A 27797-nucleotide genomic window follows, 5' to 3' on the forward strand; every position below is an offset into this window, starting at 1 on the left:
TGCCCCCACTCCTCTGGAGGCTGTCACTCACCAACCCTGCCATTCCCCTCTCTCAGGAGTGACCTGACACCTGGCTCACCATCTCCGGTTCATCCCTTCCCAGGCACCATTCCTAGAGGCTTCCACGCAACAGGGACAGTTTGACTGCACAACACTCTATCCGCCTCCAGTGATCTCCTCCTACCCTTAGCTCCCCATTGCCGTAGTCATATCCTTGACCTTGACCTTCATCAACATCCAAATCCCTGTTGAAAGGCTGACATCACACATCCCAACCTCAGGCCACCCTATCCTCACCTTCCAGCTCCCTCTCTGGAATTCCCACTCCAGTAAACCCTTAACCTCTCCCAGACCCTGACCCACTGACCCGGCCACTTGCTCTCCCTCACCCGTCCCCCTACCCTGTCCTCAGTTCCTTCTTACCCAACCTACATTTCCCAGCCTGCACGCAACACCCTGAGCTCCTCAGCCCCTCTCCTCCTCCTCTCTTACTCCATCATAGCCAAAACCCAACAACCCCAGTGAAACCCAACCACTCCAACTCCATGCCGGCTCCTGAGCAGCCAAAGGTCACTAGGTAACACACTCACACACACACACACACACACACACACACACACACACACACACATGGGCTGACTGGTCTCATTTTGAAGTCCCAATCTCCAGCTCCAAATGCCTTAAAGCAGCCATTTCTTGCCTTCCCCTGCTTAAGCTAATTACCTTGTGTCTTGGTCTGTTCGGGCTGCTATAACAAACACCATAGGCTGAGTGGCTTATAAACAAATCACAGAAATTTATTTCTCATGGTTCTCAAGGCTGAAAAGTCCAAGATCGAGGTGCTGGTGGATTTAGTGTCTGGTGAGGGCTCACTTGCTTGTTCACAGACAGTCGTCTTCTGGCCATGTCCTCCTCACTTGTCAGAAGGGCCAAGTGAGCTCTCCAGGGTCTCCTTTAGGACACTAATCCCATTCATAGGGGCTCCACTCTCATGTCCTAATCACCTCCCGAAGGCCCCACTTCCTAAAACCCTTGCTTTGGGGTTTAGGATTTCAACCTATAAATTTGTTGGGCAGCAGGACCAAATATTGAGACCATAGTACCTTAACTCATATTTGATGAGAAAATAGATTCGGACAGAAATGCCCTCGCCTTCTCACCCACCAGTGACCAACCTGCCTCACCTGGACACCCAGCTCTGCCTTCTCTCTGTTGGAAGGACCCAGCTCCAGCCTCGTCAAAGGCTGCCCTGCCATGCGTGCTGGTGCATGCCACAGGGACCCATCCCTCCTCACTTATTGAAGACATCACTCCTGAAATCGCCCCTTCCTGCTTACATCCTTCAATTCCACCCTTTCTCGGGATATTTCCCAAAAGTTACAAATGTGCCACCATCATTGCTTTTCTCAAGACAGAACAAAACCAAAAGCAAAGCCTTCCCTTGACCACTGCCCAGCCCCCTATTTCACTCCTCTCCTTCCTAGCAAAGCTTGAAAGAGTAGATTTCTGGTTGCTGATTTTACCTGCTCCCTTCACATTTTCTCCTCCATCCTCCCCAGATCAACATTTCAACCTCACCCTCCAAGAACGATATTTTAGCAAGATCATGGGAAATGGCAGACAGAATAGCTAGCCAAACGCCTGGGTGGGGTCCTGCCTGTGGGGTCCTCCCTAGGTGGGACCCAGGGAAGCACATGTGGCTGGAACCTTTTATTTTAAGAGTGATGAGAAACCACTGGAGGCATTGAGACAGAGGCATGCCTCAATGCCTCTGTCGCTGAATCAGAAAGTCACTTCTCTAAACTTCACTGCCTTGACTTCTGGGTTGCATCTGACCAGGCTAACCACTTCCCCTTTCTTTCTTTTTCTTTATGTATCTATTTATTTATTTATTTATTTATTTTGAGACATAGTCTTACTCTGTCACCCAGGCTGGAGTGCAGTGGCATGATCACAGCTCACTGCCACCTTGACCTCGTGGGCTCAAGCAATCCTCCCACCTCAGCCTCCCGGGTAGCTAGGACCACCCGCATGTGCCACCATGCCTGTCAGTTTTTGTATATTTTGTAGAGATGGGGTTTTGCTATGTTGCTCAGGTTAGTCTCAAACTCCTGGACTCAAGAGATCCGTCTGCCTCAACCTTCCAAAGTGCTGGGATTATAGGTATGAGCCACTACACCTGGCCCACTTCCCCTTTTTTGACACCTCTACTTGTCTTGGCTTCCCTGACACAGCTGACTGATTTCTCCCTCCCTCTCTGGCCCTAGTCTCAGCTGCCTTTGCTAGCTCTTCCTCCTCTACTAGATGGTGAGACCCAGCCTCGCTCTCTCCTGACTATACACCCTCCCTCCACGATGTCATGGTTCCGTGGCTTTAAACACTATCTATATGCTAATCACTCTCAATCCATGTATCAACCCTGACCTCTCCCCAGAACTCCAGGCCTACATCTAACTGCGTCCTTGGCACTTCCGGGGGCAGACCTAATTGGCATCTCCACCCTAAAACGGCCAACACAGAACTCTTAATTTCTGCCCACTGAACTTCCCAATCTGTTCCTCCCCTCATCTTCTCCATCCTAGTAAATGGCATCACTGTTGTTCAAGTCCAAAATATCAAGTTATCCATAAATTCATCCCACTTCCCTTCAACTCCACCTCCAAAATATATTCCAAGCCCATGCATCCTCTCCATCTCACCTACGACTGTCTGCAGCAACCTCCTAACTGATCTCCCCGGCTCCACTCTGCTCTGTGCCCACCCCCATGATCCATCCTCCAGAGTGCGAGAGTCATCTTTTCAAACACATAGATCATACTGTGCTAGTCAACTGCCTCAATGCCTCCAGTGGTTTCTCATCACTCTTAAAATAAAAGGTTTCAGCCACATGTGCTTCCCTGGGTCCCACCCTCCACAGGCAGGACCCCACCCAGGCATTTGACTAGCTGTTCCCTCTGCCATTTCCCTGATCTTCCCATGGCTGGATCCTTCCTGTGAGTCAGATTTTGGCATTCTCAGTCACCTCTGTCCCATCATGCTATTTTAATTCTCAGCTTGGCGTTCTTCACTATCTCACATGTCTTGTTAATTTGTTTGTTGGCTTGTTTTCTATTTTTCTCTGTCTCCAGTTAATAGAAGAACATAAACTCCATACAAGCAGCACCCGTCTGTGTTGTTCGCTGATGTATCCTCAGCACCTCGAACAAGGCAAGGCCCACAGAGGGTGCTCAGCGAATATCTGGGGATGAATTCACATACCTTCCTTCGGAGCCTAAGCTCCCTGAGTTACTGCAGAACCCTCCAGACACAGGAGGCCCCAAATACGCGAACCAAGTGCACTCTACTCATTCCTGTTGCTGATCAGGCAAAGATGGCCTCCCTTTTTCTAATGCCCCTCCCTGTTCACCCTTGAGCCCTCTTTCCACAGCTCCCCTAAGAGGATGAACAGGGGGCTGGGGGGTCATTCCTCTGATGGTCGGAGCTAATACTGTTCTGAGCCACTCTGGCCCCTCCCTCCCTGTCCCCTCTTCCCTTCCTTCCCTATCCCTTCAGACAGAAGGCCACTGCCAAAAACCCACAGCCACTCCCACACACTGACACGCAAACACACACCACACCACACACACACAACACCCCGTACACTACCCTATACACATGTACACACACCTACACACACCACACACCACACACTACACTACCCCATACACATGTACACACACCACACCACACACACACAACACCCCGTACACTACCCCATACACATGTACACACACCTACACACACCACACACACTACCCCATACACATGTACACACACCACACAACACACCATACACTACCCCATACACACATACACACCACACATCACACACCTCACCCCGTACACTACTCCATACACACCGACACACACACCACACACACAACAGCCCATACACTACCCCATACACTCCTACACACACGCCACACACACCACATACACACTATATACACTACCCCATACACACCTACACACACAACACAGCATACACTACCCCATACACACTAACACACATCTATACACACACCACACTCCCTACCCTACCCCATACACACCTACACACACCACACACACGACATCCCATATACTACCCCATAAACACGTACACACACACACCACACACAAAACACACCATACGCTACCCCAAACATTCCTACACACACACACCAGACACACTATATACACTATCCTATACACACCTACACACACACCATACACTACCCCATACACACACACATCTATACACACACCACACTCCATATGCTACCCCATACACACCTACACACACACCACACAATACCCCATACACTACCCCATACACACGTACACACACTATATACACTACCCCATACACACGTACACACACACCACACACACTATATACACTATCCCATACACACCTACACACATATACCATACACTACCCCATACACACATACATACACACCTATACACACACCACACCCCATAAATCACCCAATACACACGTACACACACCACACAACACCCCATACACTACCCCATACACACTAACACACACACCACACACACAATATACACTACCCCATACACTCCTACACACACCATACACTACCCCATACACTCCTATACACACACCACACACACTACATACACTACCCCATACACACCGACACACAAATACACCATACACTACCCCATAAACACGTAAACACACATCTATACACACACCACACCCTTTACGCTACCCTATGCACACGTACACACATACCACACAACACCCCATACACTACCCCATACACACGTGTACACACACCTACACACACCACACACCACACACTATATACACTATCCCATATACATGTACACACACCACACACACAACACAACACACACAACACCCCATACACTACCCCATACACAGCTACACACATACATCTACATACACACATCACACACAACACCCCATACACTACCTCACACACACCTACACTACCTCACACACACACTACACGTACCACACCACACCTATACACACACACCACCCCACATATACATCACCCTACACACACCTACATACACACCATACAACACCACACATCCCATACACTACCCCATATACACCTGCACCCCATACACACCTACACATGCCATACACACAACACCCCATACACTACCCCATACACACCTACATACACACCATGAACCTATAAACACACCACCCCACACATAAACCACACCACACACCTACATACCAGACAATACCACACACATACCACCCCATACACTACCTCACACACACCACCCCACATACCTAGACACATATTACATACATACCACACAGTCCATACACTACTGCATACACACCTACACACACATCACCACACACAACACCCCATACATTACCCTATACACACCTACACACACAACACCCCACACATACACCACCCACACACATACCACACACACCACACACAACACCCCATACATTACCCTATACACACCTACACACACAACACCCCACACATACACCACCCACACACATACCACACACACCACACACAACACCCCATACATTACCCTATACACATCTACACACACCCTTACACATGCACACCTACACATACACCACCCCCACACACACATACCACACACCACCACACATAACACCCCATACGTTACCCTATACATCTGCACACACCCTTACACCACATACCTACACCACCCCACACATACACCACCCCCACACCTACATACATACACACCCCTACACACACACCACCCCACACACACCTATGTACACACCATACACACCATACACAACACCCTATACACTACCTCACACACCCACACATCACCCCACATACACCTACACACACACTACACATAAACACCACATACACAACAGCCCATACACTACCCCATACACACCTACACACACACCTATGCACACACACCTACACACACACCATCCTACACATATACCACCCCACACACACATACATATACACCACACACACAAGCCACACACTACCTCAAACACCTACACAACACATTACCCCACACATACACCACTCCACACACTACACCCACACACACCTCGTACACTACCTCATACATGCCTACACCATACACCACCCCACACATACACCACTCCACACACCTACACACACAACACACACAACACCCCATACTCTCATACACATCTACATACACACCACCTCACACCTACACACTACACACACACCCCATACACTACCTTACACACACCTACACACACACCACCATACATACACACCACCCCATATTACTTCACACACAGCCCTACACACACAAACCACCCACCCACGCACTCCACACACACCTCATGCACATCCCACCTATGCACACCCTGTCCCACACAATCACACACACCAGCACACATTACCCCACATCCACACACACGCTAACACATACCTACACACACAAACACCTACACACACTCCACCACTGACACACATACATTACCTCAAACACATACTACATACCACAACCTACGTACACCAACACATACATTACACACACACTGCCATGCACCATACCACCACACACACATCACAGGCACTCCATACACTATCTCACACACCCCACGCACACCACTACAGACACACACACCACCTCACACCACCACACACGCATCACATATACACACACACCACAAACACACACATCACCACCTACGCATATCACCATGCCCACACACACACACCACCTCACACACATCACACACCACTACACACACACACACACCACTGCCTATACATATCTACCATCTCCACACACACCCCGCCTCTCTCACACACCACATGCATATGCCATGCATACTTACACTCTCCACACACCAGACACACACACGTGTTCCCATCACACAATGACCCCCTCCTGCTGTTGCTCACCATGCACAGCATGGGGTTACAGGAGCCTGCAGGCACGGGTTGGAGGGGAGTGCCCAGGGCAGGTGCTCACATCCTGTTTTCTGAGCCGGAGTGAGTGCAGTTGATGGCGAAGCCAGGGCGTGCTCAGGGAGCGCGGAGCCCTACCAGCGCTGTCTCAGGAGCAGCACCGAGCAGGGGCATCCGGCCAAGAGCTGCCCCGCACCCCAGCCGCTGGCGGGGCCTGCCCCACACATGGAAGGAGAAGCAGGCAGGTGGCTCCCTGGAAGATGTTATTTGGAGGGTACCAGAAAATACCTTCATCCAAAAATATCTCACTTCAACCACAGCACCTGAAATACTACCATGAAAGAGGCTTTGGTTGTGGGAGGGGGCGCTACATTTTGTTCCCTCCTGGTCTTTCTCATAGCAACTTCTTACTTGGACACAAAGGCAACCAAAGATGAAGTCACCAACACCCTGCTCACACCTTAGTGCCGGCAAATCCTTCTACCCACTGACAAGAGCCTGAGGTCACTGGCGTTGACAGAGAGAGAGAGCAGATGAAAGCAGAAGAGAGAAAATGTCGATCCCTCCAGCTCTGGCACCTGTGGAAAGGGAAGCTGCCTTCCCTGGCGGCCCCAAGCACCGTGAGAGCCACTCAGTCACCTGTCTCCACCGCCTGACAGTCCACCTCTCCCTGTCCCCACAGCCCCCGCTCTCTTGCACCCCACACCCACTCCCTGGCCATCAGATGAATTCTCCCTGAAAGGGGAGGTGTCGGAGGTGACAGAGCTGCAGCTAAAGCCCAATTTTCGTTGACACTCAGAGCCTCTGACAGCTGTTAGAAGAAGAATGTGATTTTGAAATTTAAATAACACACTTCTGCATTCGGCTCAGGGAGACAACCTGAGGATAAGCAGTTTATCGCCAGAGCCACCGCGAAGGGGGCAGGGAGAGCTGCTGCTCCGCTGTTCTTCCGGTTCTTCCCTGCCCTCAGCCCCGTGCGCCCCCACCTCATCACAGGGTGGCCTCGGAAGGGGGTCTCTGAGAGGCACCAGCCCGACCTGCTGAAACATTAAAGCCTCACCCTGTATTCTTTTGCTCAGCAGCCCAAGGAGAGGAGGGGGTGCCCACGTAAAGGCTAGGTCTCCTGCCCCCAGGCCTGGGGTGCACACAGGGAGCCGACCCCGGGAAGGCAAGGGGCTTCCCTAGACACCTGGCCGAGCAAAGCCAGGTCTAATCCTCCCCCAGCCCCCACCAGGGCCACAGGGATGTCTTCCTGGGGACTGACTTTTGAGCCCAGGGATAAGTCTCTCCCCACACCAAGGGCAGACCAACTCCTCCCTAGGGACCCGAGCCCCCTAATCAGGCAGTCATCCTGAGTTTCACCACGGAGAAGTCCTGGGCTGGAGCACCCCAGAGAGGCCACTGTCCTGTCTGCCACAAGGATCCTTGTTCATTGTCCCCTGAGCCCCTAAGCTCAAAAGACTTGGGGTTCCTTCATCTCCCCAGGCTTGGCCAGGCCTCCCAGCCATGATGCCACCAGGAACACCATTCCCACATCGCACTTTCGCTTCTTGCAAGACTCCCGATTTCCCCAGTCATTGCTGGTTGCTGCCTCCCCAGAACTCTTGGGGCAGCACTTGGTCTACACTGCTACTGAAAACAAGCCACTTAGGGAGTCCCTAAGTGAGTATCTGCCTGTTGCACCACACGGTGAGGACACGGGTCTGATTCTCTTACAGCAGTGGTTGACCATCTCCGGAACACATGAAGCACTCAGTATTTACTGAACAAAACATGTTCCTCCGAGGTCTGGCCCCAGCCCTGCCCTGCCCTGCCTTGCCCTGCCCCTTCCATGAGCAATTCCTGCACACCCCGGCCAGGACCCGCCCCTTCTCAATGCCCCAGATACTCCTAAGATGTCACACACATGTGACACCTCACAATTGCTTAGCACCTCTCGCAAAGCCATCAGCTCCCTCCAGTCCGCAAACAGTGAGACCCTTCGCCAGCACCTAGGGTGCTCCTGTGCCCCGGCACACTGAGTGCCAATGCTTCCAGGGCAGCTGGACTGCTCCATCTTGCAGATAAGAAACATGAGGTTCAACGGGTCCAGTGAGCTCTCACAGTAGGGTAAGGCCAGGATTCAAAATGAGGACTAGCCGGTCTCAAAGTCCACATTCCAGCCGTGATGCCAGGATCCTCGGTGGCCGTGTATTAGATACAAAGGACAGTGTCACACACGCAGAGGACACAGAGGGTGATGGCTGCACAGGACACAGAGACCAACACATACAATCGCACACATGCCCCCAACACGTGGCAGCGAGCACCATGGTAAAGGACAAAGTGCTGTGGCACCAGGGGATGGTGGCAGTCACCTCTCAGAGGCTGTATGCAAGGCTTCTTGGCAAGGGGTAGCGTTTGAGTGCTAGTTCCCTCTTCTCCTGAGCCCGCCTTCCAACAAGGACCACAGGAGCATCTAACAAGAACATCCCTGGCCCTCTCCAGCCTCCAGCCAAGCAAGATGGCCCACCCCAGACGCATGCTGGCCAACCATGGTAGACAATGCCATCTCTTCCACCTCCAGTCCACAAAGGCCACTGAGCCCAGGCCACTCACCAGCCTCTATCTGTCCCTGTCACAACACAGCACGTGATGGCCGCCCCCACCCAAGGCTCCCTCTGAGCCTCAGGGGCCCATTGCTCTCTGGAAATCACCTGATCACCTCTACTCCAGTCACCACCAAGCACTATCCCAGCGTGAAAGGCGGCCACGCATCAGCAAAGGCACACACAGTTTCTAGAATGCCGGGTTCTAGGCTGGCCCAGCCACAACCTGCCACTGGACCTTGGAGAAACCAGTCCATACTAATGTTTTAAAAGCTAACACAGCTTAGAGCAGCATGCCAGGCTCAGGCCAAGCACTCACCCGCACTATCTCATTGAGTCCTAACAAAAATCCTCAGAGGTAGGTGTTGCCATTGGCCCCAGGTTGGGCAAGAGAACAGGACTGGGGCTTAGAGGAGAAATGCTTCAGAGGTGGGACGGGGATTGGAATTCCATCGACATATGTGCCATCCCTCTGAGCCTCAGTTTCCCCTTCTGTCAGGTGAAGGGGTGGGCCTCCATGATCCCTAAGTTCCCTTCCAGCTTCAGAAAGGATGCCACATGCCCAAGCCTCTAGCCACACTTGCACAGCATGGCCAGACCCCAGAGCCCCTGCCCCTCACGAGAATGCAGACACAGCGCCTGATGACAGCCAAGGCCATCTGCCCAATTCTCCCCGTCCCTTAGGCATGGCCCCAGTATTGGTGATGATGCCTCTGCCCAACCCGCCCAGTCCTCTTCATCACCACTTTGACGTCCACCCACCTCTCTCTAGTTCTACAGGCCCACATCCCTGCTGGCTCCACACCACCCTTCCAGGTCCTCCTTCCCTCTGCAACCTCTCTCTTCCTGAAAGATCTCTTCCTTTTTTTCCACCTTGGTTCCACCCTCTCCTGCCTCCCCAGGTGAAATCAGTTGGGATTCAGCAGTCACACGGTCATGGAGCCTGGGGATGAGGAGGATGCTCCACTTCACCTCCTCAACCCCTGCACCCACCTAAATAACCTCTGCCTCCACTGAGCACCCCAGGCAGACAGAATATGACCCACTGCGCCAAAGCTGGCTCAGTCCCTGATGCGCTGTGGGCACTCTGCCGACATCCCTTCCCACCGAACCCTCTTAGGGCATCACACGTCCATCTTACAGACGTAGGCACCACAGCTCAAAATGGCCATAGTGAGCCGCAAGATCACACACCCCTAAAAGGCCTAGTCAGGATTCGAACCCAGGACTGTCTGGCTCAAGGCCCGTGCTCTTCCAGGCACCTCCCTAAATACTGTCTCACGCTTTCAAGGGCAGTTTGAATTGCTAGGAACAGGACAAAACTCACTTCTTCTCCATGAAATCTCTTCCCACATACAAGGGGAGGGTAGGACATGTGGACACGTCTAACATCACTGTCGCTGTGACTCAGATCACAGCCACACTGCTCCCTACCTGGTCCTGGACTCAGGACTCGCTGACCCACCGCTGAGTCCAGGGTCTGTCAGGCAGCACTGGGCAGAGAGGATGGAAGAAGCTGCCCTTCCCCAAGGCTTCTGGACACTGGCGGGTGCTGCAGGAATCCTGGCAGCTTTCTTTGCAACAGAATCCCAGTATGACTTTCCGAGAACCCCAACAGAAAAAGATGAGGAAGAATAGACATTCCAGGAGGCCCCTATAACGGAGCCCTGAATTCACAGACAGGAGCTGGTAAACAGATAGTAGCAACTGAGTCCCAAAGACACAGGAGCATCCTCCCTGGTGTCCCGCCTGGAGATAGTATAGACCAGAAGCGGCCACCAAGACTCCATGCCTCCCTCCCTACCCACAGTCTCTCCACACAAAGAAGTGGAGGGGGCAGCATGCAGGCAATATGAGTGGGGGTGGGGAGGGGCTTCCCACAGGATTTCGTGCAATCCTGCGGGGTGACAGCCTTTTAATGCCAAAGTTCTAGCACAGGTTCTTGGTTACTCACAACAAGACTTTGCAGCCAGCGTACCACACACAGATGGGGGATACGTGTGCCCGGATATTGACAAGGAGGAGGCTCGTGATGGCCTGAGCACTAAGCTGGTCTGCTCACCCTGCCACATCACCATTTTCTGTGTGCCTTGATGGGACAAAGGTTGGGAAGCACTGCTCCAAGCTCATGTCCTCATTCAGACACAAGATCTGGCACATGAAATGAGCCTGCCCAAGACCCTACAGGTGATCTATGGTGGGAACTGCACTGGAACTGCCTCCCAGCTCCCGTTCTCGCCTCCTTTCTGCTGAGCTCCTCACCATGGCCAGCTTGGTTTCTTTTGTGTGTGTGTTTTGGGAAGTTTTCTTGAGACAGGGTCTCACTCTGTCGACCAGGCTAGAATGCAGTGGTGTCATCATGGTTCACTGCAGCTTCAAACTCTTGGGCTCAAGCAATCCTCCCACCTTGGCCTCCACAAGTGCTGAAATTAGAGGCAGGTGTGAGCCACTGTGCCCAGCCCCAGCTTGGTTTCTTTGTAGCAGGGCCAGGGCCTCCCTATTCAACTATGTGCCCAAGTCTCCCCAGACAGTGCTGCCTACTTACCCACCCCTAAGGCTTCTCTGGGTGGAGCAGAGTCAGCAGAGGCAATGAGGAGGGACCGGCACAGTCCCCAAAGCCCAGCCCTCATGGCAGGGAGTGGTCCCTGGAGCACAGAAACCCAGAGTTGCGTAGGGCCCAGTTATCTCTGGGCAGCAGGTGAAAGCAGGCTGATTCAGTGAGCTGCAGACCTAGTAATTTCCTCATTTGTCTTGTCAACATCCTGTCCCCCAGAGTGTCAAGTCCATTACATAAAGATTTTCTGCTAGGAAGATATTTAAGTGTGAGTCCAAGGAGCAGCAGGGGCTTGGGCTAAGGTGAAGATCTCTGCGCTTCAACATCCAGGAGCAAGTCAAAGCTATTTATTACTGGAGGGAAGCCCAGTGTCACCTGTGCACACAGTAGTCATCTGCCAGTACCTGAGCTTCACACAGAGTAGAACGTGGGTGCATATGGGGGCCACCAGGGCATGCCCACTACAGCATCCACAGGCTAATGGCGTCTTCAACCTGCTTCTGAGCCCCAGAGCACTGCCTCAGAAGGAATGGTCCAAAGTGGATTTCCATGCAAAACTCATCAGGAAATGTAAGAATCAGAATGCCTGTGCAGGAAAGACTCTCAGTCAACCCCATCCAGTCCAGCCCTTGGCCAAGACTTACCATAGAGCTGCCATGGTGCCCACAGGCAAGGCCAGCATGGAAGCTGCTCTGAGCTCAGAGCCTCTGTTATGATCCCACTGGGGCGGGGGGGTTATGATGCTGAGAGCCCAGGGCAAGGTGCTCAACACAGCTGACTTTGAGGTCTCCACTCCATTCACCACCACCCCAACCACCACCAGGGCCCAAGGCCATGCCCAGACGGCTACCCCCTGGCCAATACCTCCCTTCCTGGGCATCCAAGATTTCTCCCACCAGGGACACGTGTATCATCCCTGTTTCAATCTCCTAGAGCGTGCTTCCTCCACGGGATGGAAGGGCGTCACCTCAAGGGAGCAAAAGCTGGTTCTTGAGTGGGCAAAAAGGAAAAGAAAAAGGAGATCTTAAAATGGCTTATGGTCCTCCAAAACTCAAACCTTCGAGACAAAATGTTATTCCTTGGTATTTAATCTCTCTAGTTAGGAAGAATTATTTTTTCTCCCCAGCAAACAACAATGAAAAAAAAAGAATGGTTGAGAAACATGGCCCTGGAGAGTTCTTTATTTGAAAGGGCTTAAGGTCCCACTGGAAATGCTTTCAGCTCACGGTTTACAGCAGTGCTTCTCAACTGGCAGTGACTGTGCCCCTGAAGGGACATGTGGCCCTGTCTGGAGACATCTTTGTTGTCACAGCTTGCAAGAGCACTGCTGGAATCCATTGGGGCCAGGGACGTTGCTGAACATCCTCAGACTCACAGGACGGCTCTTCCCACAAGAAAGAATTACCCAGGCCAAAATGTCAATAGTGCTGCTGTTGAAAACCCTGCTTTAGAGCCATAGAAACTCCACAGGATTTCAAAGACTGCCACAAAACTGCCTGTAAACCAGATTTCCTGTGCTCAAAGATCTCTGAGATCAAGCCCCACTCTGGCCACCCCCGGAGCATCAGTCTCTACCAGTCTCTAGAGGAGCTCACCCCCCACCCCCACAGAGCACTCCCAAGACCGGAAGCCCCTCCCTAGCGCCCAGGCAGGGTGGGCTGCCCTGGGCCCAGCGTCTCCCAGATGCCACAGAGAACAAAGCCAAGAAGAAAGACCCCCAGAGCTCACCTGGCCCCTACATGTGGAGCCTGGTAGACAAAGCTAGAACCCAATGCAGACTGTATCACTTCCCAGGGTGGACGGCACAGGGGGTGGCCTGAGGACCAGAGCGACTCCTGCAGACACTTCCCTTCATGTGGTTCAAGAAACAAGAGCCCTCAAGAGAGAGGGAAAACCCAGGGCAGAACAGATCGTCACAGGACCAGCAACACCAAGCCGCAGCTGATGCTGACTGATGCAGCGTGCTGAGCACTTCACCACCCACTGTCCCACTTAGACCTCACAGCAATCCAATGAGGTAAGGACGGTACTCTCCCATCACAACTGAGGAAACCGGGGCCCAGACAGGGTAAGCAACATGACCAAGTGGAAGCGCTCCAAAGCAGGAGAGCCAGGGAACTGGAAAGAGGGAACAAGCGTAAGATAGAAGGGTGACACCAGGTTCCAGATTCAAGCCCTACCCCATGACAGCCAGCTGACCAGACAATTTCCATCAACACCTTGCTCCACACAAGCACCCAGGGAGGTGGGCATCGTGTTCTTTACAGAGGAGGAACTGAGGCTCAGAACTGTTAAGGGCGAGCTGATGGGCAGCAGGGCCATCATCAGATGCCAGGACGCCTGTCCAAGCCCAGTGCTCCATCTGCCACGCCACAGGGACAAGAGAACTGGCCAAGTCCCAGTGTGAGCTCACTTACCTGAGAAGATTGAAGCAAGCCTGAAGATGTCCGAGAGGCGGGAGGTCACCGGCTCATAGGGGGAGGCTTCGTAAAACTCCTCACCTGGAAGACAGAACAGGCATCAGACACAGGTTTCTCCGGGTGAGAGTGTTGCCGGCACTTAGCAACTCTGCCGGAGGAAAGCTCTCTAACAGGGGAAAGCTCGTGCCACCCAGGGGATAAGAGACAGAGCAGCCCTTCCCAAAGTGAAGAGTGCAGGACCAGGGCACGTTAGCAACGAAATGTTTGCATTTCACCCGGGCAGGTCTGTCTCCCAACTAGAGGAGAAGCTCCCTGACAGCAGCTCAGAACTGCCTGACACTTCTCTCTCGTGACCAGAATGCATGGCCAGCCCCCTTGGAAGGACTTCCAGGTGCGTCTGGGCGAAAAGGGACAATGCTGGCCCACGTAAGGCCGGGTATCAATCACAGGATTTGAAGTCAAAGGGTTCTCCATGACCATTCCCCATTTCACAACAGAGGGCTCTGAGGTGGCCCAGAGAGGTGAAGAAACCTGCCTGAGATCACACAGCTACTCCTGGAAGGGCCAGAGCTAGACTCTGCTGTCCTGGCCCTCCCACCAGCATCCTTTCCCATCACACCATGCCAGCTCCACCCATCACACCATGCCAGCTCCGCCCAGGTCACTGAGGAGGACAGAATTTCCTCTCTGCCTCCCGTCGTGTCACCAGGAGAATCTTGCTGGAGGGGCTGAAGTTCCGCTCAGTGGGTGATCTGATCCCCAGCTTCAGTCTGCGTGACCCCTCTCCCGCAGGGGAGGGCCCTCCTGTCTTCCCCACCACCTGCAGGTCCTTGGACCTTTCCTCGAGGCTTTGGTTGCCTCAGGGGCTCAGGAATGGAAAAGCAAGTGAGTGACAGGGGATGGATGGCCCAGGGCTCCCCTTAAGACCCCACCACTGTGTCAGGAATCCCACCCTCCTCTGCTAAGTCCTCAGCAGGAAAGAAAATAGCCTCTTGAGATGTTATCAGCGAGGGGAAATTGATGGCTCATCACTCATCCTGCACTTGTGTGTGTGTGTGTGTGCATGTGTGTGTGTGTGTGCGTGTGCGTGTAGTGAGAAGCAGGGCACAGGTGATGACCCACAGCCTCACACACTCATTTCCCATCCAGGCAGGAGGGCCCAGTGCCCAGGCAGGCACCCTCTGCCTAGGAGTGAGCACAGGTGGGGCAGCCTCTTCAGGGCTACCTGCACCAAGGTATCATGCATCTGAAAGGGGCTTTGCAACCCCTCTGCATATGATCACCCAGAGGCTGGAAGTGGAGACTCAACTAGCCCCCTGCAGGCTCACCAAGCGAGGAGGCTGCCTGTTATTCCCGGCAGACCCCTAGGAAAAGGGACAGCCCCAAATGACGAGAAGGAGGCACATTCCCTGCATAAGGAATAGCCTCCACCTTTCAAGTCACCTCCTAAGAGCATCCCTCATGCCCTGCAACACCCAGGACACACAGCAGGTGCCCAGCTGTAATCTGCTGACAGCCTAATCCAAACAAGACTTTTTTTTTCTTTTTTTTTTTTTTGAGACAGAGTCTCACTCTGTCACCCAGGCTGGAGCGCAGTGGCATGATCTCAGCTCACTGCAACTCCCATCTCCTGGGTTCAAGCGATCCTCCCACCTCAGCCTTCTGAGTAGCTGGGATTACAGGTGCCTGCCACCATGCCCGGCTAAATTTTGTATTTTTAGTAGAGATGGAGTTTCACCATGTTGGCCAGGCTGGTCTCGAACTCCTGACCTCAAGCAATCCATGCTCCTCAGCCTCCTAAAGTGCTGGGATTATAGGCCACGGGCCTAGGTAGAGCTAGGCCAGTCTGATTAATGGCGTAGGGGTGGCAGGGTGGGAACAGCCTCTTCCGGAACTGGTTTGGAGGGGCCCAGCCTCTTTAAGTCAACTTGTGTAGCCTGTTTCTGCCGCAGAATTCATCAGTGAGAAATCCTGAGGCATGAGCCACTGAAACCAGAGCCAGAATGTCAGATTCTGGGAATGGAAGAAGCCCTTGCTCTTCATCTTCAGACCAAAAGACCCTGAATTTCAGTGTCACCTTTGCAGAGGGCACGAAACCTGGTCTCAAAGTCCCCATGCAGCCAACAGTGACAGTCCCCTGTGTAAATAATGGTGGTGGTAATGGAGGAAAAGGTGGCAGTGGAGGAAAACGGGGCCCAAGCCATTGGATCTCCGCCCCCGGCAGTGAAAAGGGACCTGGATAAGGAGTTGGAGCCCTGGGACCCACTCTGGGTCCTGTCACGAGCTTGCTGTGTGTCCTGGGAGGCTATCTCACCCACCCATGCCTCAGTTTCCCTGCCAGATGGTAGTGGGGAGCCCGAATGATCACCAGATCCTCTGCAGTTCAGACTCTAGGAGCTCAGCAGCCACATCTTGAGGTCACATTCCTACCCCAGCCCACTCTCCATTCTCCCCACTCCCGCCACAGGCTCTTCGCACCTGCTGTGCACCTCAACTGCATACTGAGAGCTAAGTTCCACGGAGCAGAAGAAGGCGGAGCAGAGCCCCACGGTAAATCACGCCCACCAGCAGGGGCCAAGGAGAGGCTGAGAATCAGAAGGAAAATCCAAACCTACACACATTGCTCCTCTCAGCGATTCTTGCCCTCTCCGCAGTCCCAGGCCTGCAGCAGGTTATTACATGTTATCAAGGAACAGGGAGGAAGGACTCGCAGTCCCCCTCAGGGAGACTGCTCAACAGGCCATGGATGCTTACCTCTCAGGTAGACCCCGCCACTCACAAGAACACTACCTGGAGGCCTCCTGGCTTCCCCTGGTCAGCCCTGGGCAGAAACTACCTCTGGGCTCCCAAGACCCAGGAGAAGGTGGAATTCCCCTACGGGGAAAAGATGCAGTCTTCTGTGGAAGGAAAAAAGTAAGAGTGTGTTTTCTAGGCAGGGCCCAGAGGAAAGGTCTCCCGACCTGCCTGCTGGCCAGCACAGGGAACACAGTTCCTACAGTGCTGTTACCTTCTGAAGCACACGGTCGGTGTTTAACCGATGGTTGTTGAATAAATGAATTAATAAACCATCTCAAGACTTAGAACCAGGCGGGACGCAGCGGCTTATGCCTATAATCCCAACACTTTTGGAGGCCAAAATGGGAAGACTGCTTGAGGCCAGAAGTTCGAGGACAGCCTGGCAATATAGCAAGACCCCACCTCTATAAAAAATAAATTAGCCAAGCGTGGTGGCACGTGCCTGTAGTCCTAGCTTCTCGGGAGGCTGAGGTAGGAGGGTCACTCGAGCCCAGAAACTTGAGGCTGCAGTGAGCTATGATCTTGCCACTGTACTCCAACCTGGGTGACACAGCAAGACTCTGTTCTCATTAAAAAATAAATAAAAAGACTCAAGGCCAGGCACAGTTGCCCACACCTATCATCCCAGCACTTTGGTAGGCCGAGACACAAGGATTGCTTGAGCTCCAGAGTTCAAGATCAGCCTGAGCAACATAGTAAGACCTCATCTCTGCTTTAAAAAAAAAAAAAAAAAAAAAAAACCAGTCATGGCAGCAGGCTGCAGTGGTCCCAGCTACACGGCAGGCTGAAGTGAGAGAATCATTTGAGCCCAGGAGACGGAGGCTGCAGTGAGCTGTGATCATGCCACTGCACTCTAGCCTAGGCGACAGAGTGAGACCCTGTCTCAAAAAAACAAGATGTGGAACCAGAGAAACCATCTGCAGTCAGGCACTCCCAGTCAAGCGGCCTTGAAAACCACACAGCAGTGTGCAGTTAAATGCACACAGCATCATGCTTATTTCCCTTGGATCCCATCGGCACAGTCCTCCTGTGGCCTGATGCAGTGATACAGAGGGAGCCAGTGAGATGGGAAGGGCTGTTGGTGCTAAAAGGCCCAAGTGCTCAACCCGGCTGTTCTGGCTGACAGTTCTGTCCTGTCCCCTCCCCTGTCCACTCTGCAGCCCACCCGAACCTGCTGCCCAGTCTCCCTTGGGTGGAAACTGAAGGCTGCCAGAAAGAAGACAAGAAACAAAACTACTCAGCTCAGGCATCGAGCGCTTTAATTCTTTGTACGCCACAGAGTCCGGCTCTGGGTGAAGACAGCGCCTTATCTCCCGAAGAATAGAGTGCAGTACCCTCAGGACAGTATTGCTCCCTTTGCTCATGCTAGTTCTAGGAATCCAGGTTGCTAGGGAGAAGGCACTGCCTGATTCATGAGGAATACTTTGCTATTAATGATGGTAGTAATTATATGCATTTCTTATTCCTATATTTAGAACATATTCGAGCCATCTCTGACTGGTCAAGGATCCCTGTCTATTTGGCTTCACACCTGCAGCCACTTCCTCCCTCCCTCCCAGCAACTAGAGGGAGCATTGCTCCCCTGTTCTAAGGCTTATCCCCTGGCCCACTCTGTGCCCTGGACCCAGCCCCTCCCCTTCCCAAGGGCATCATTCCACAGAAGACCCTTCTGTCTTCTTCATGGCAACATCGCCATCACTACTGTCCGACCTTAGATTTTAAATTGCTCAATCCTCTCCCATCTTTTTTTTTTTTTTAAGCATCCTTTGTTCTCTCCTCTTTACACTAAAATTCCAGAAAGAGTCATCTGCATTCATCATTCCCAATCCCCCTGTTCCTGTCCGCTCCCTAACCAGGCTCCTCCCTCCAGCAGGAGGGCCCAGGGGAAAGGTCTCCTGCCCCATACGATGGCTGGCATGGGGAGCATGGCTCCTCCAGTGTGTCACCCTCTGAGGCACACAGTAGGTACCTAAGAATCTAAGAGCGTCAGCCTCAGCTTACCCTAAGCATCCGACCCTGTTGAGGGTCCTCTCTTCTGGGATGAGCCCCTCTTTGTTTTCCTGCTGCTCCTCCCACCTCTCCCCAGCACCTTCTCAGCTCCCTGCAGGCTCCCTTCCCCAAATCCTTAAATGCCATGGTCCCCGGGGTTGGTCCCCGGGGTCTGTTACCGCCCTCCTCTCACTGTGGTCCTACCCACCCCCTTGGCCCTCTCACTGTGGTCCTACCCACCCCACTGTGGTCCTACCCACCCACTTCGCCCTGCAGGCTCATGTCCACTCCTCAGTCTCGCTCAGACCCACTTCCTCCCTCAACTCCAGACCTGCATGTCTGCAGGGTGTGGTCAACAAGGCACGGGCCCCAAAATAGATTCCCCATCCCCCTGCCCTCCTCTCTGCACTCAAAGACTGGACTGATTCTTCTTAGGCCTCCATCACCTGCTCAGCTGCCTAAAACAGGACACTGGGTGCCCTCCTTGACTCCTCTCTCCCCTCACCTTCTCCTCTCCCGTCGGTCACCAAGACCTGTGGATTCTCTCTTCTAAATAGCTCTCAGAGGGCCGGGGGGCAGTGACTCATACCTGTAAGCCTGGAACTTTGGGAAATCAAAGTGGGAGTACTGCTTGAGCCCAGGAGTTTGAGGTAAGCCTGTGCAACATAACGAGACCCCATCTCTACAAAAACAATATTTAAAAATTAGCTGGGTGTGGTAGCTCACACCTGTAATCCCAACACTTAGGGAGGCTGAGGCGTGCAGATGACTTGAGCCCAGGAGTTTGGGACCAGCCTGGGCAACATAGTGAGACCCCAATAAAAATAATAAATGCATAAATAAATAGCTCTTAGACCCTTTCCTCCTTCCTTGCCATTGTCCTGGTTCTGCCACAGCTGTTTCTGGCCTGTATCACAGCAGCAGCTTCTGGACAGTCCTCTAATCTACTCTCTCCACTGGTACCACAGAAACATTTTGCTGAAGCACAGATCTTGATCATCGCCCTTAAAACCCTTCAGGGATCCTTCCCTCTGCCCCTAATTCTCCTCCCCACTTCCACCACCACCCGCCACACACCACCTGCCACCCACTACCATTCTAGGCCACCTGCAGCTCTGTAAACAGGTTCGGTTCTCACACTGGGCCTTTCCATGCTGTTCCTTCCACCTCCCACACTCTTCCTGCCTCCCTTCACCTATGTTCCATTTCGTGACTCTGACTCACTCTTCATCCTCAGCTTGAAGCCTGCCTCTTCCAGGAAGATGCTTTAGATTTCACAGCAAGGGCGTGGACGCCCCCGCCAAGCTGCTACCATCACACCCTGTGTCTTCCCTCTCACAGCACTTAAGCCATCAAATGGGAGAAGCCCCCTTATTTATCCACACCCCACCCAGACTCAGCTCCAGGAGGCCAGAGGCTGCACCAGTTTGCCCTCAACTGTTCCTATAACACCTAGAACGTAGCAGACAATACGTTCTCAATAAACATGCGTTCAATTAATAAACTGGTTACAGTGACCCACCTCCTAAACAGATGCAAATCCTCCACACCCAGGTCAGAAGGGGAAGGGGATGTGAGAGTGTGTTATTGGCGGAGGGATTACAGGTTCTACTTTGGTGACTCAGGGGCAGGTTTGCCAAAGGATGTGGGGCCTGCTGCCTGCACACTGCCCCAAGCCCTGTAGAAGGTGACAGGCCAGCCGTGGGGTGCAGAAGCCACATGAAGGGCTGATGTCCTGGAAGCAGGGAGGCAGGAGCCAGAAGGGCAGAGTAGGGGCAGCCAGCTCTGGGATCAGCCCCAGGGCAGGACAGCAGCCGGGGCAGGGCAGCAGCCGTGACAGCTGAAGTGGCTAATTTCTCTGCCTGCACCCAGCCTGCCCCTTCTCTCTCCTGGTTCTCACTTATCCATCTCTGCCTGGTCACTCTTACCCTCACCTTCTCTTGGAACCACTTCACACTGTCCTTGCTTGAATCACGTGGTCTTGCTCCTCCCCAGCCCCTGCCCACCTCCCCCACCTCACTCACCCCGCTTCCTCCATCGTGTGCTCTCCTCCTCCCACCACCTCCCTCTCTCCTCTCCAGCTGTCGCTTCTGCCTCCCCTTTGTCTCTCCTGGCCTTTTCCGACAATGCCACCCTCCTTGGTGGGGCGGCGACTTCTCTGGGTTCTAGGTTCCCCTAGCAGGTATACATAAACAGCTGGCCACTTCGCCCCATCACCTAGTCCTCCCTCCTGAACCCCTGGCCCGCCACACGTCCTCTCCGCCTGTGCCACACCCCCTCCCCTTGGGCCAGCCCCGCTCAGGCTTACCCTCGGTCAGCCCCAGGTGGATGCTCCAGTAGATCTGCAGGCACTGCAGCTCCTTCTTCATGCCCCGCTTGCAGCGGCAGTCGTAGAGCGGGCTTTCCTGCAAGACCTCCAGGGCCGCCTGGCACTCCTTGTTGGCCAGCATGGTGTTGCGGTCGCGGCCTGCCAGGCACTGCCGCAGCGTGCGGTAGCGGGAGCTGCAGTTGGACTCGGCGGCACACAGCTCATTGGCCCGGACACAGTCCACTGGGGGACGCCAGCCGTGGAGCTCGGGGCCCTGCAGGGAGGAAGGGCTGGCCAAAGAGCGGAGGGTCTCGTCTGGGTGGTGGGGAGGGAAGACAAGCATGAATGACGGCCGCCACAATCTCCCACCCAAGATACAGGCCTTGGGCCCTGCTGGGAACGTCACACCCATTTCACACCAAAGCACACCAAGGCGACTCTGTGGGCAGCCCTCCTCACACCCGACGGAGAACTCAGGCGTCATCCTCCCCTGGAAGGAAGAGCAAGTTTTCTCCGTTTGCACTCCATTCCTCCTCAGCAGCGGCCCTGGGCCTAGGAGCAAGGCACAATAAAGCCAGGAAGATCCCGACTCAAGACCACGGTCTAAGACGTCAGGAGCCCAGATGAGAATGTCACAGCCTCAGCAGAGAGCTGGGGACTGCACGGCTGGCTGGAGGCTGCACAGCTTGCTGGGGACTGCAGGGACTGGGGAAGATCTCACTTTCATACCACCCAGGCCTCCTATAAACCCCAATAAACCTCCAGCCAGAGGCCCACCCATGGCGCTGCACTAAGCCTTGGAAGTAGTGCCAAGTCATTTCGTTGTCATAGCCTGTTAGGACCTCATAGACACCATAGAGTCCAACCCCACATTTTACCCTAGGGAAACTGAGGCCCGAAGAACGGTGGTAACAAATAAAGGTCACACATAGCGGTGGAAACGCCCCCTCAGATTCCCAGTGTACTCACTCTGACTCTCACTCTGACTCTGAGACAAGACAGGGAGAGATGAGCCTAACTCTACCGTCCCGGCAAGCCCAAGAAGGAGGCGCTACCCCTTTCCCGCCTCACCCCTCCACACCTTCCAGTCCAACTTCACACCAGACGGAGACCTGAACCCTCGCCGTCCGCGAGACGAGTTCCACCCCAGCCCCCTCCAATAGAAAATGCTTTTGTCAAGCCTGGGGAGCATCCATGCCCCCTGCGCACCCTGCTCTCTCCTCCCCACTCGAGCTCGGCTTGTGCCTGGCTGTATCTTGCGCTTCTCTTGCTAACAGTCTCCCAAGAGGTCTGTTTCTTCATCACCTTTTACCTCTTATCTTTGAATGGCCTTGTTTTTCCTCTTTTTTCTTTCCTCTCCACCCTCCTGTGAAACCCCCTTCCCCTCTGTCTCTTATTTTGTTCTTCCTTCCAAAAGCCAAACAATTGCAAAAGGGAAAAGCTCCCCTCCTCGCACCCCAGCCTTGCAAATGGAACCTTGCTCCTCCACCAATGTGCAACCCCCTATCAGGCCACCTTCCCATCCTGGCCCCAGTGTCCACACCCACGGTGCCTCAGGAGGGAGGGGACAAGGAAGAAGAGATAAACGGCAGGACAGGCTCGCCTGATCCTTTCAAAGCCAAGCTCCTAAAATGGTTTCCTCCAGACACAGACATGGTCTTCCCAGCTCCCCCGTCCTCTGCTAAGCCCCTAACTCCAGATCCTGCCCCCAGGAAAAGCACGCACCAGGGCCCAGAGCCATGACTGCTCTTTCCTGGACCCAAAGAGTAATTTGGGAGGCTTCCTCGACTTCATCTAGCTCTAGAACATAATAAAATCCTAGGCTAGATGTCCCCTCCTCAATACCGCAGAATCCCCCATCTCTACCCAGAAAAGCCACTCTCAGGCCTTCCCCTGGGAGGCCCTGCTCAGGGGGGCGCTACCGCAGGGAGACAGCGACACCTAGGGGCAGCGCGCTGCACAGCGGGCCTTCACTCCTGAGAGCCCCCGGGGAACAGGAATCCATCCACTCCCTGCAGGACCAGGTGGGCGGGAGACCCACCCCCAGGAGGCAACAGAGAAGAGCAGTAGGGGTGGGCCTGGGGTACAGAAGGCTTCTTCCGGGCCCAGAGCAAAAAACGTGCCCTTCTCCCACTGACCAGACCTCTGCCCCAGAACAGGAAGGCTGATGGATGCGGCCAGGCTGCGACAAGACCAGAGAAGAAATCAGCGCGGAGTTTGAGGCCGGGCAAAGGCTGGAGAGGTGTCCTCCACACAAGCTGAGGCAGCATCTTTCTTTCCCAGCTTCAGCAGATTCCTACCTCCCTGAGCAGGACCCAGGTACAGCTGGGCCCCCAAGAGCAGATGAGTTGACACGGCCCCGCCTGCACCTGCGGCCCCCAGCCAGCCTGCGGGAGCCTCTGGAACAGCACAGCCCTGGGCCCTCCACGGACTTCACCCCCCGCCTCCCCATAGGCTAATGCCCTCCCACCTTGACTGAAACTAAGACTGCACTGTCATAGGGGGCCTGGGAATGGAACTTCCTGGCTTCCTTAGCCTTCTGTAGGCACAGAATTCACAGCGTGCTTAAAGGTCAGATTAGCCCAGGGGATTCAGGCCACAGGGACGTTTACTTTGCTTGTCCTACAGTTGAGGCCTAGAGCCCCACAGGATGATCCTTACACAATCTTAGGGAGGCTCCCATGCCAAAAGAGAGGGCTTCCCCCATCCTGCCATCTGGCTCGTGTGACCAGGCAAGGGACGCACTCTGCGAAAGGCCAGGGCATCCATTCACCAAACCATCCTTGACTCTTCTAGTGCATTCCATGACCCCCAGAACAAATCAAGCCTAGCCAAAGAAAGGAATCCCTACAGCATGCAGCATGCAGCCTTTAGCTAAGAATCCTAAGAGAGGGAAGGGCAGGGGGTATCCTGGTGATGTTTCCAAATCCTAAATTAGGAGAAAACTTTGATCCAACAAGACACGGGGGTAGAGGGGGGTGGATAAGCGACACAGAGCTACAACTGCCCTACTGCATCCCACCAGTTAGAACATGTGCTAGAAAGCCAGTCGGAAGTGGCCCCCTGGCCAGCCCAACACCCCCACCCAAGTCACTTTCCCCATCTCCTTCTCTCCCTGGGTCAGCACTTGAGGTCAAGATACTAGGCAAGAAAGGCCTCTCTCTCCCTCCACCAAGGGTTATCCAGCTCAGACCTCACTCAGAATCTCAGTGTAGGGGCACACAAAAGGCCTCTGCCCCCAGCTGAAATTGACTACCAAGTCTCAAGCCCCAGCAAAATCTCCCCCCACCCTCCACCGACCCACCCAGTAGAATTTTCAACCAACTCCCTGCCAGGAAAAGGGCCCCAAGGCTGAAGTTTCCTAAACATCAACCCATCCCTTCCTTTCCACTGGCCTAACCCAGAGTCTTTCAGTATCTGTGGTCACTCCACTCAGCCCAGCTTTGGAAGGGGACTTCTCGAGGAAAGGAAACTGAAGGGCTGTGACCCAAGGGGATGCTGAGCCTGCTGCTCTTCTGCTCTCACCCCCACCTCTCAACACTCAGCCTCCAGGGTTGCAGACATTGGGATGGGCCTCTCTGATCATCCCCCAAGCACACGCATACACACCCACTTCTGAGAAGGAGAAAGGTGGACTCCTCAGCCTGCCTGCAATGACCAGGGGCCCACACTGCTCTTCTCCAGCCCCCGACCCCAGATGGTACCCACACCTGGGAGCCCTGCCCATCCTGGGGTGTGCAGCTCAGCAGTAGACAATCAGGCTGCTTTGCCTGAAATACAATTTTTTTTTCCCCTTGGCCCTGATCATGCTTGGACCCAGAAGGCTGGGTTTTCAAGCCAGCAGTGGGAGAAAAGGTCAGATTTTATAGTAGCCCCTTCAGAACGAGAGTCCACTTGCCAGGGTTGTCAGAAAGGGCTTCGGGATCACAGCAGGCCCAGAGCACCTTCCAGCTTCCTCGATGAGCCCCTCCCACCCCAGACAGAAGCTGCCTCTGGCTGAGGGAGGCAGGATCTCTAAAGCCACACACCAGAGCAGGGCCTTGCCCCCTTGGAGACTCGCACCTGGTGGGAAGCATAGGGGACAGGCAGAGAGTCCAGAGCCTGCGTGGACACCCAATGACTCCGGTCCCTTATCCTAGTCTGGTGGGCACTTCTTAGACCACACACATCCTTCTGTAACCACCTCCTACCTCCCCACTTGGGGCCTTCCCGGATCCCCCTGCTGCAGGAGGGAGAGGGTGCGATCATGACCCCGGCTGGGCAGGCTGGCTTAACACTGGCTACACAGCAAGCCAAGGTGGTAGAACTGCACCCTCACTGAAGCAGACTGTGCTGCTTACAAACACACACACACAGACACACACACACACACGCAGTAGTTACCCAGCTCCCTCTACGGGAGCACCTACTCCCTGGCAGCAGCCCTGCCTGGGACCTCCGTGGTGCACAGCCTTGCAAACGCCCGCCCTTTCCTCACCTCCCTCCTTCTCTAGACCCATTTCCCAAGCAGCTGAGAGTTCACCTAGCTTAAGCTAAGGTAGCGAGGGGCTGGGAATTCTGTGTGGAAAAGAAACTGCGTGGGGCTCGGGGCGCCAGGCAGCCCCTCCTCCCTGTCCTGGAGGCGGGGTCGGGAGGGGGGCTCTTACAAAAGGAGCAGTGGTCTTTGTTAAGACCTGTTTTTCCTCCCCCGCCTCCCACCCTCTTCAACGGAGGAAGCAAACTTTGGCCTCCCTCCGGTCTCTTCCCACCAGTCACGGGGGTCCGCGGCCCCCAGAGGTGGAGGAGGGAAGGCCGGGAACGGCTGCTCACAATCCTCCGCTCCCGCCCACCCATCTGGCTCGGGACTGGGTAGGGAGAAACTTGAAAAGTGTTCCAGGGAGTGGAGCCGCCGGTTAGGGGCTCAGGGCTTGGGGACGCGGGCTGCATTTGCCAGGCGCGGCTGGCAGGTGGGGAGTGACTGCCAGCGCTCTCTGCCCCCCGCGATGTCCAAGCAGTAGCCGCCGGAGAAACCCGCGCCCTCCACCACGACCGACTGGGGAGCAGACCAGGAAAGGCGGACCCGGCAGGACTGTTCTTTCCACGCCTCGGAGCCTCTCCCTCCCTCCCTCCTTGCAGATCAAGAGTTGGATATTTTTTTTCCTTAAGTTACCGCAATTCGAACCCATTATTTCGGGGGAGATGAGTGCTATACTGGCATGTGAGCGAGCGCGGGTGTGTGTGTGTGTGTGCGGGTCTGCGGGGCCGGTTCGGATGTTGAGTCTCCCTCCCGATCCCCCCACGTCGCCAGCCAGCCGCGGCTCCGGTCCCTCGTCCGCGTCCCCGCTGCCCGGCCCCGCTCGGTTCGCCCCCGCCGGGCCCGGCTCGCTCCACGGCGCGCTCTCCCCGCCGGCCTCCCGCCAGCACCCCGCCGGCGCTCCGCTCGCCCCCCGCCTCCCCGGCTTCTCGCCTCTCCCTGAGCTCGCCACCCGCAGGTACTCACCTAGAAAGAAGAAGAGGCAGAAGGCGTTTGCCAAGATCATGTTAAATAAATCCCACCGTTTTTTGTCTTTCTCCCTTGGGTAAAAAAAATAACAATAACAACAATAATAATAGTCAAGCAGTGGTAATCAGCCCCAAATCCAATGCGGAGATCCCAGCTAGTCCACCCGATGAAGATCCCGAGTCCTGCGATTCTCGCCTCTGGCTGGAGGGGGTGGGGTGAGAGGAGGGCGGTGGGCTGCCTCTCAACGCCCCTCTTGCCCGCTACAATCAAATATACGCGTATCTGTGTATCTGCTTTCTAAGCCAAGAGCCCGGTCCTGGGGTCAGCCCTCCCTTCCAATCGTCCGGGAAGGCGTGAGTCCCCGCGGGTCCAATTCCCCTGCGCTTCCCAGGAGGGGCCTGGTGAGGTGGGGAGAGAGGCGATTTGCGAGTAAAGGGCTGGAAGGAAGCGGCGAGGGAGGGGGTCGGAATAAAATGCAAATAGGAATGAAATCCACCGACGGGTGTCAGCGCCCAGGAACAATCCAGTCGGAGCTTCGAGGACGAGAGACTGGAGTCGCTTCTTTCGCACCAAGACGAAGACAAGATTCAAAAAAAATCTCCCGCTAACCCTTGCTCGGCTCACTTTTTTCTAATGGAATTCCAGTGACCGTGTGTCTCTGCGTGCGTGTGTCTTTCTCTCTCCTCTCCCTCTCTCCTCTCCCT

At 54.3% G+C, this 27797-nt stretch overlaps 1 protein-coding gene across 3 annotated transcripts in view; it reads right to left on the minus strand.

Annotated features, from left to right (window-relative positions):
- Nucleotides 1-27797, minus strand: part of GFRA2 (GDNF family receptor alpha 2) — a 100496-nt gene extending 72699 nt beyond the window's left edge. The window contains exons 1-3 of one of the 3 annotated variants that reach the window (XM_011939796.1): nucleotides 27091-27797; nucleotides 21612-21926; nucleotides 14516-14599 (exon numbers count right to left, since the gene is read on the minus strand). In XM_011939796.1, the coding sequence (XP_011795186.1) occupies nucleotides 14516-14599; nucleotides 21612-21926; nucleotides 27091-27130 (439 nt within the window). In that variant the 5' untranslated portion in view covers nucleotides 27131-27797. The remainder of the gene's footprint in view (nucleotides 1-14515; nucleotides 14600-21611; nucleotides 21927-27090) is intronic. The other 2 variants (XM_011939797.1, XM_011939798.1) reach the window with 2 other exon arrangements.

Source organism: Colobus angolensis, unplaced genomic scaffold (assembly GCF_000951035.1).
Source record: "Colobus angolensis palliatus isolate OR3802 unplaced genomic scaffold, Cang.pa_1.0 Scaffold184, whole genome shotgun sequence".
Taxonomy (NCBI): domain Eukaryota; kingdom Metazoa; phylum Chordata; class Mammalia; order Primates; family Cercopithecidae; genus Colobus; species Colobus angolensis.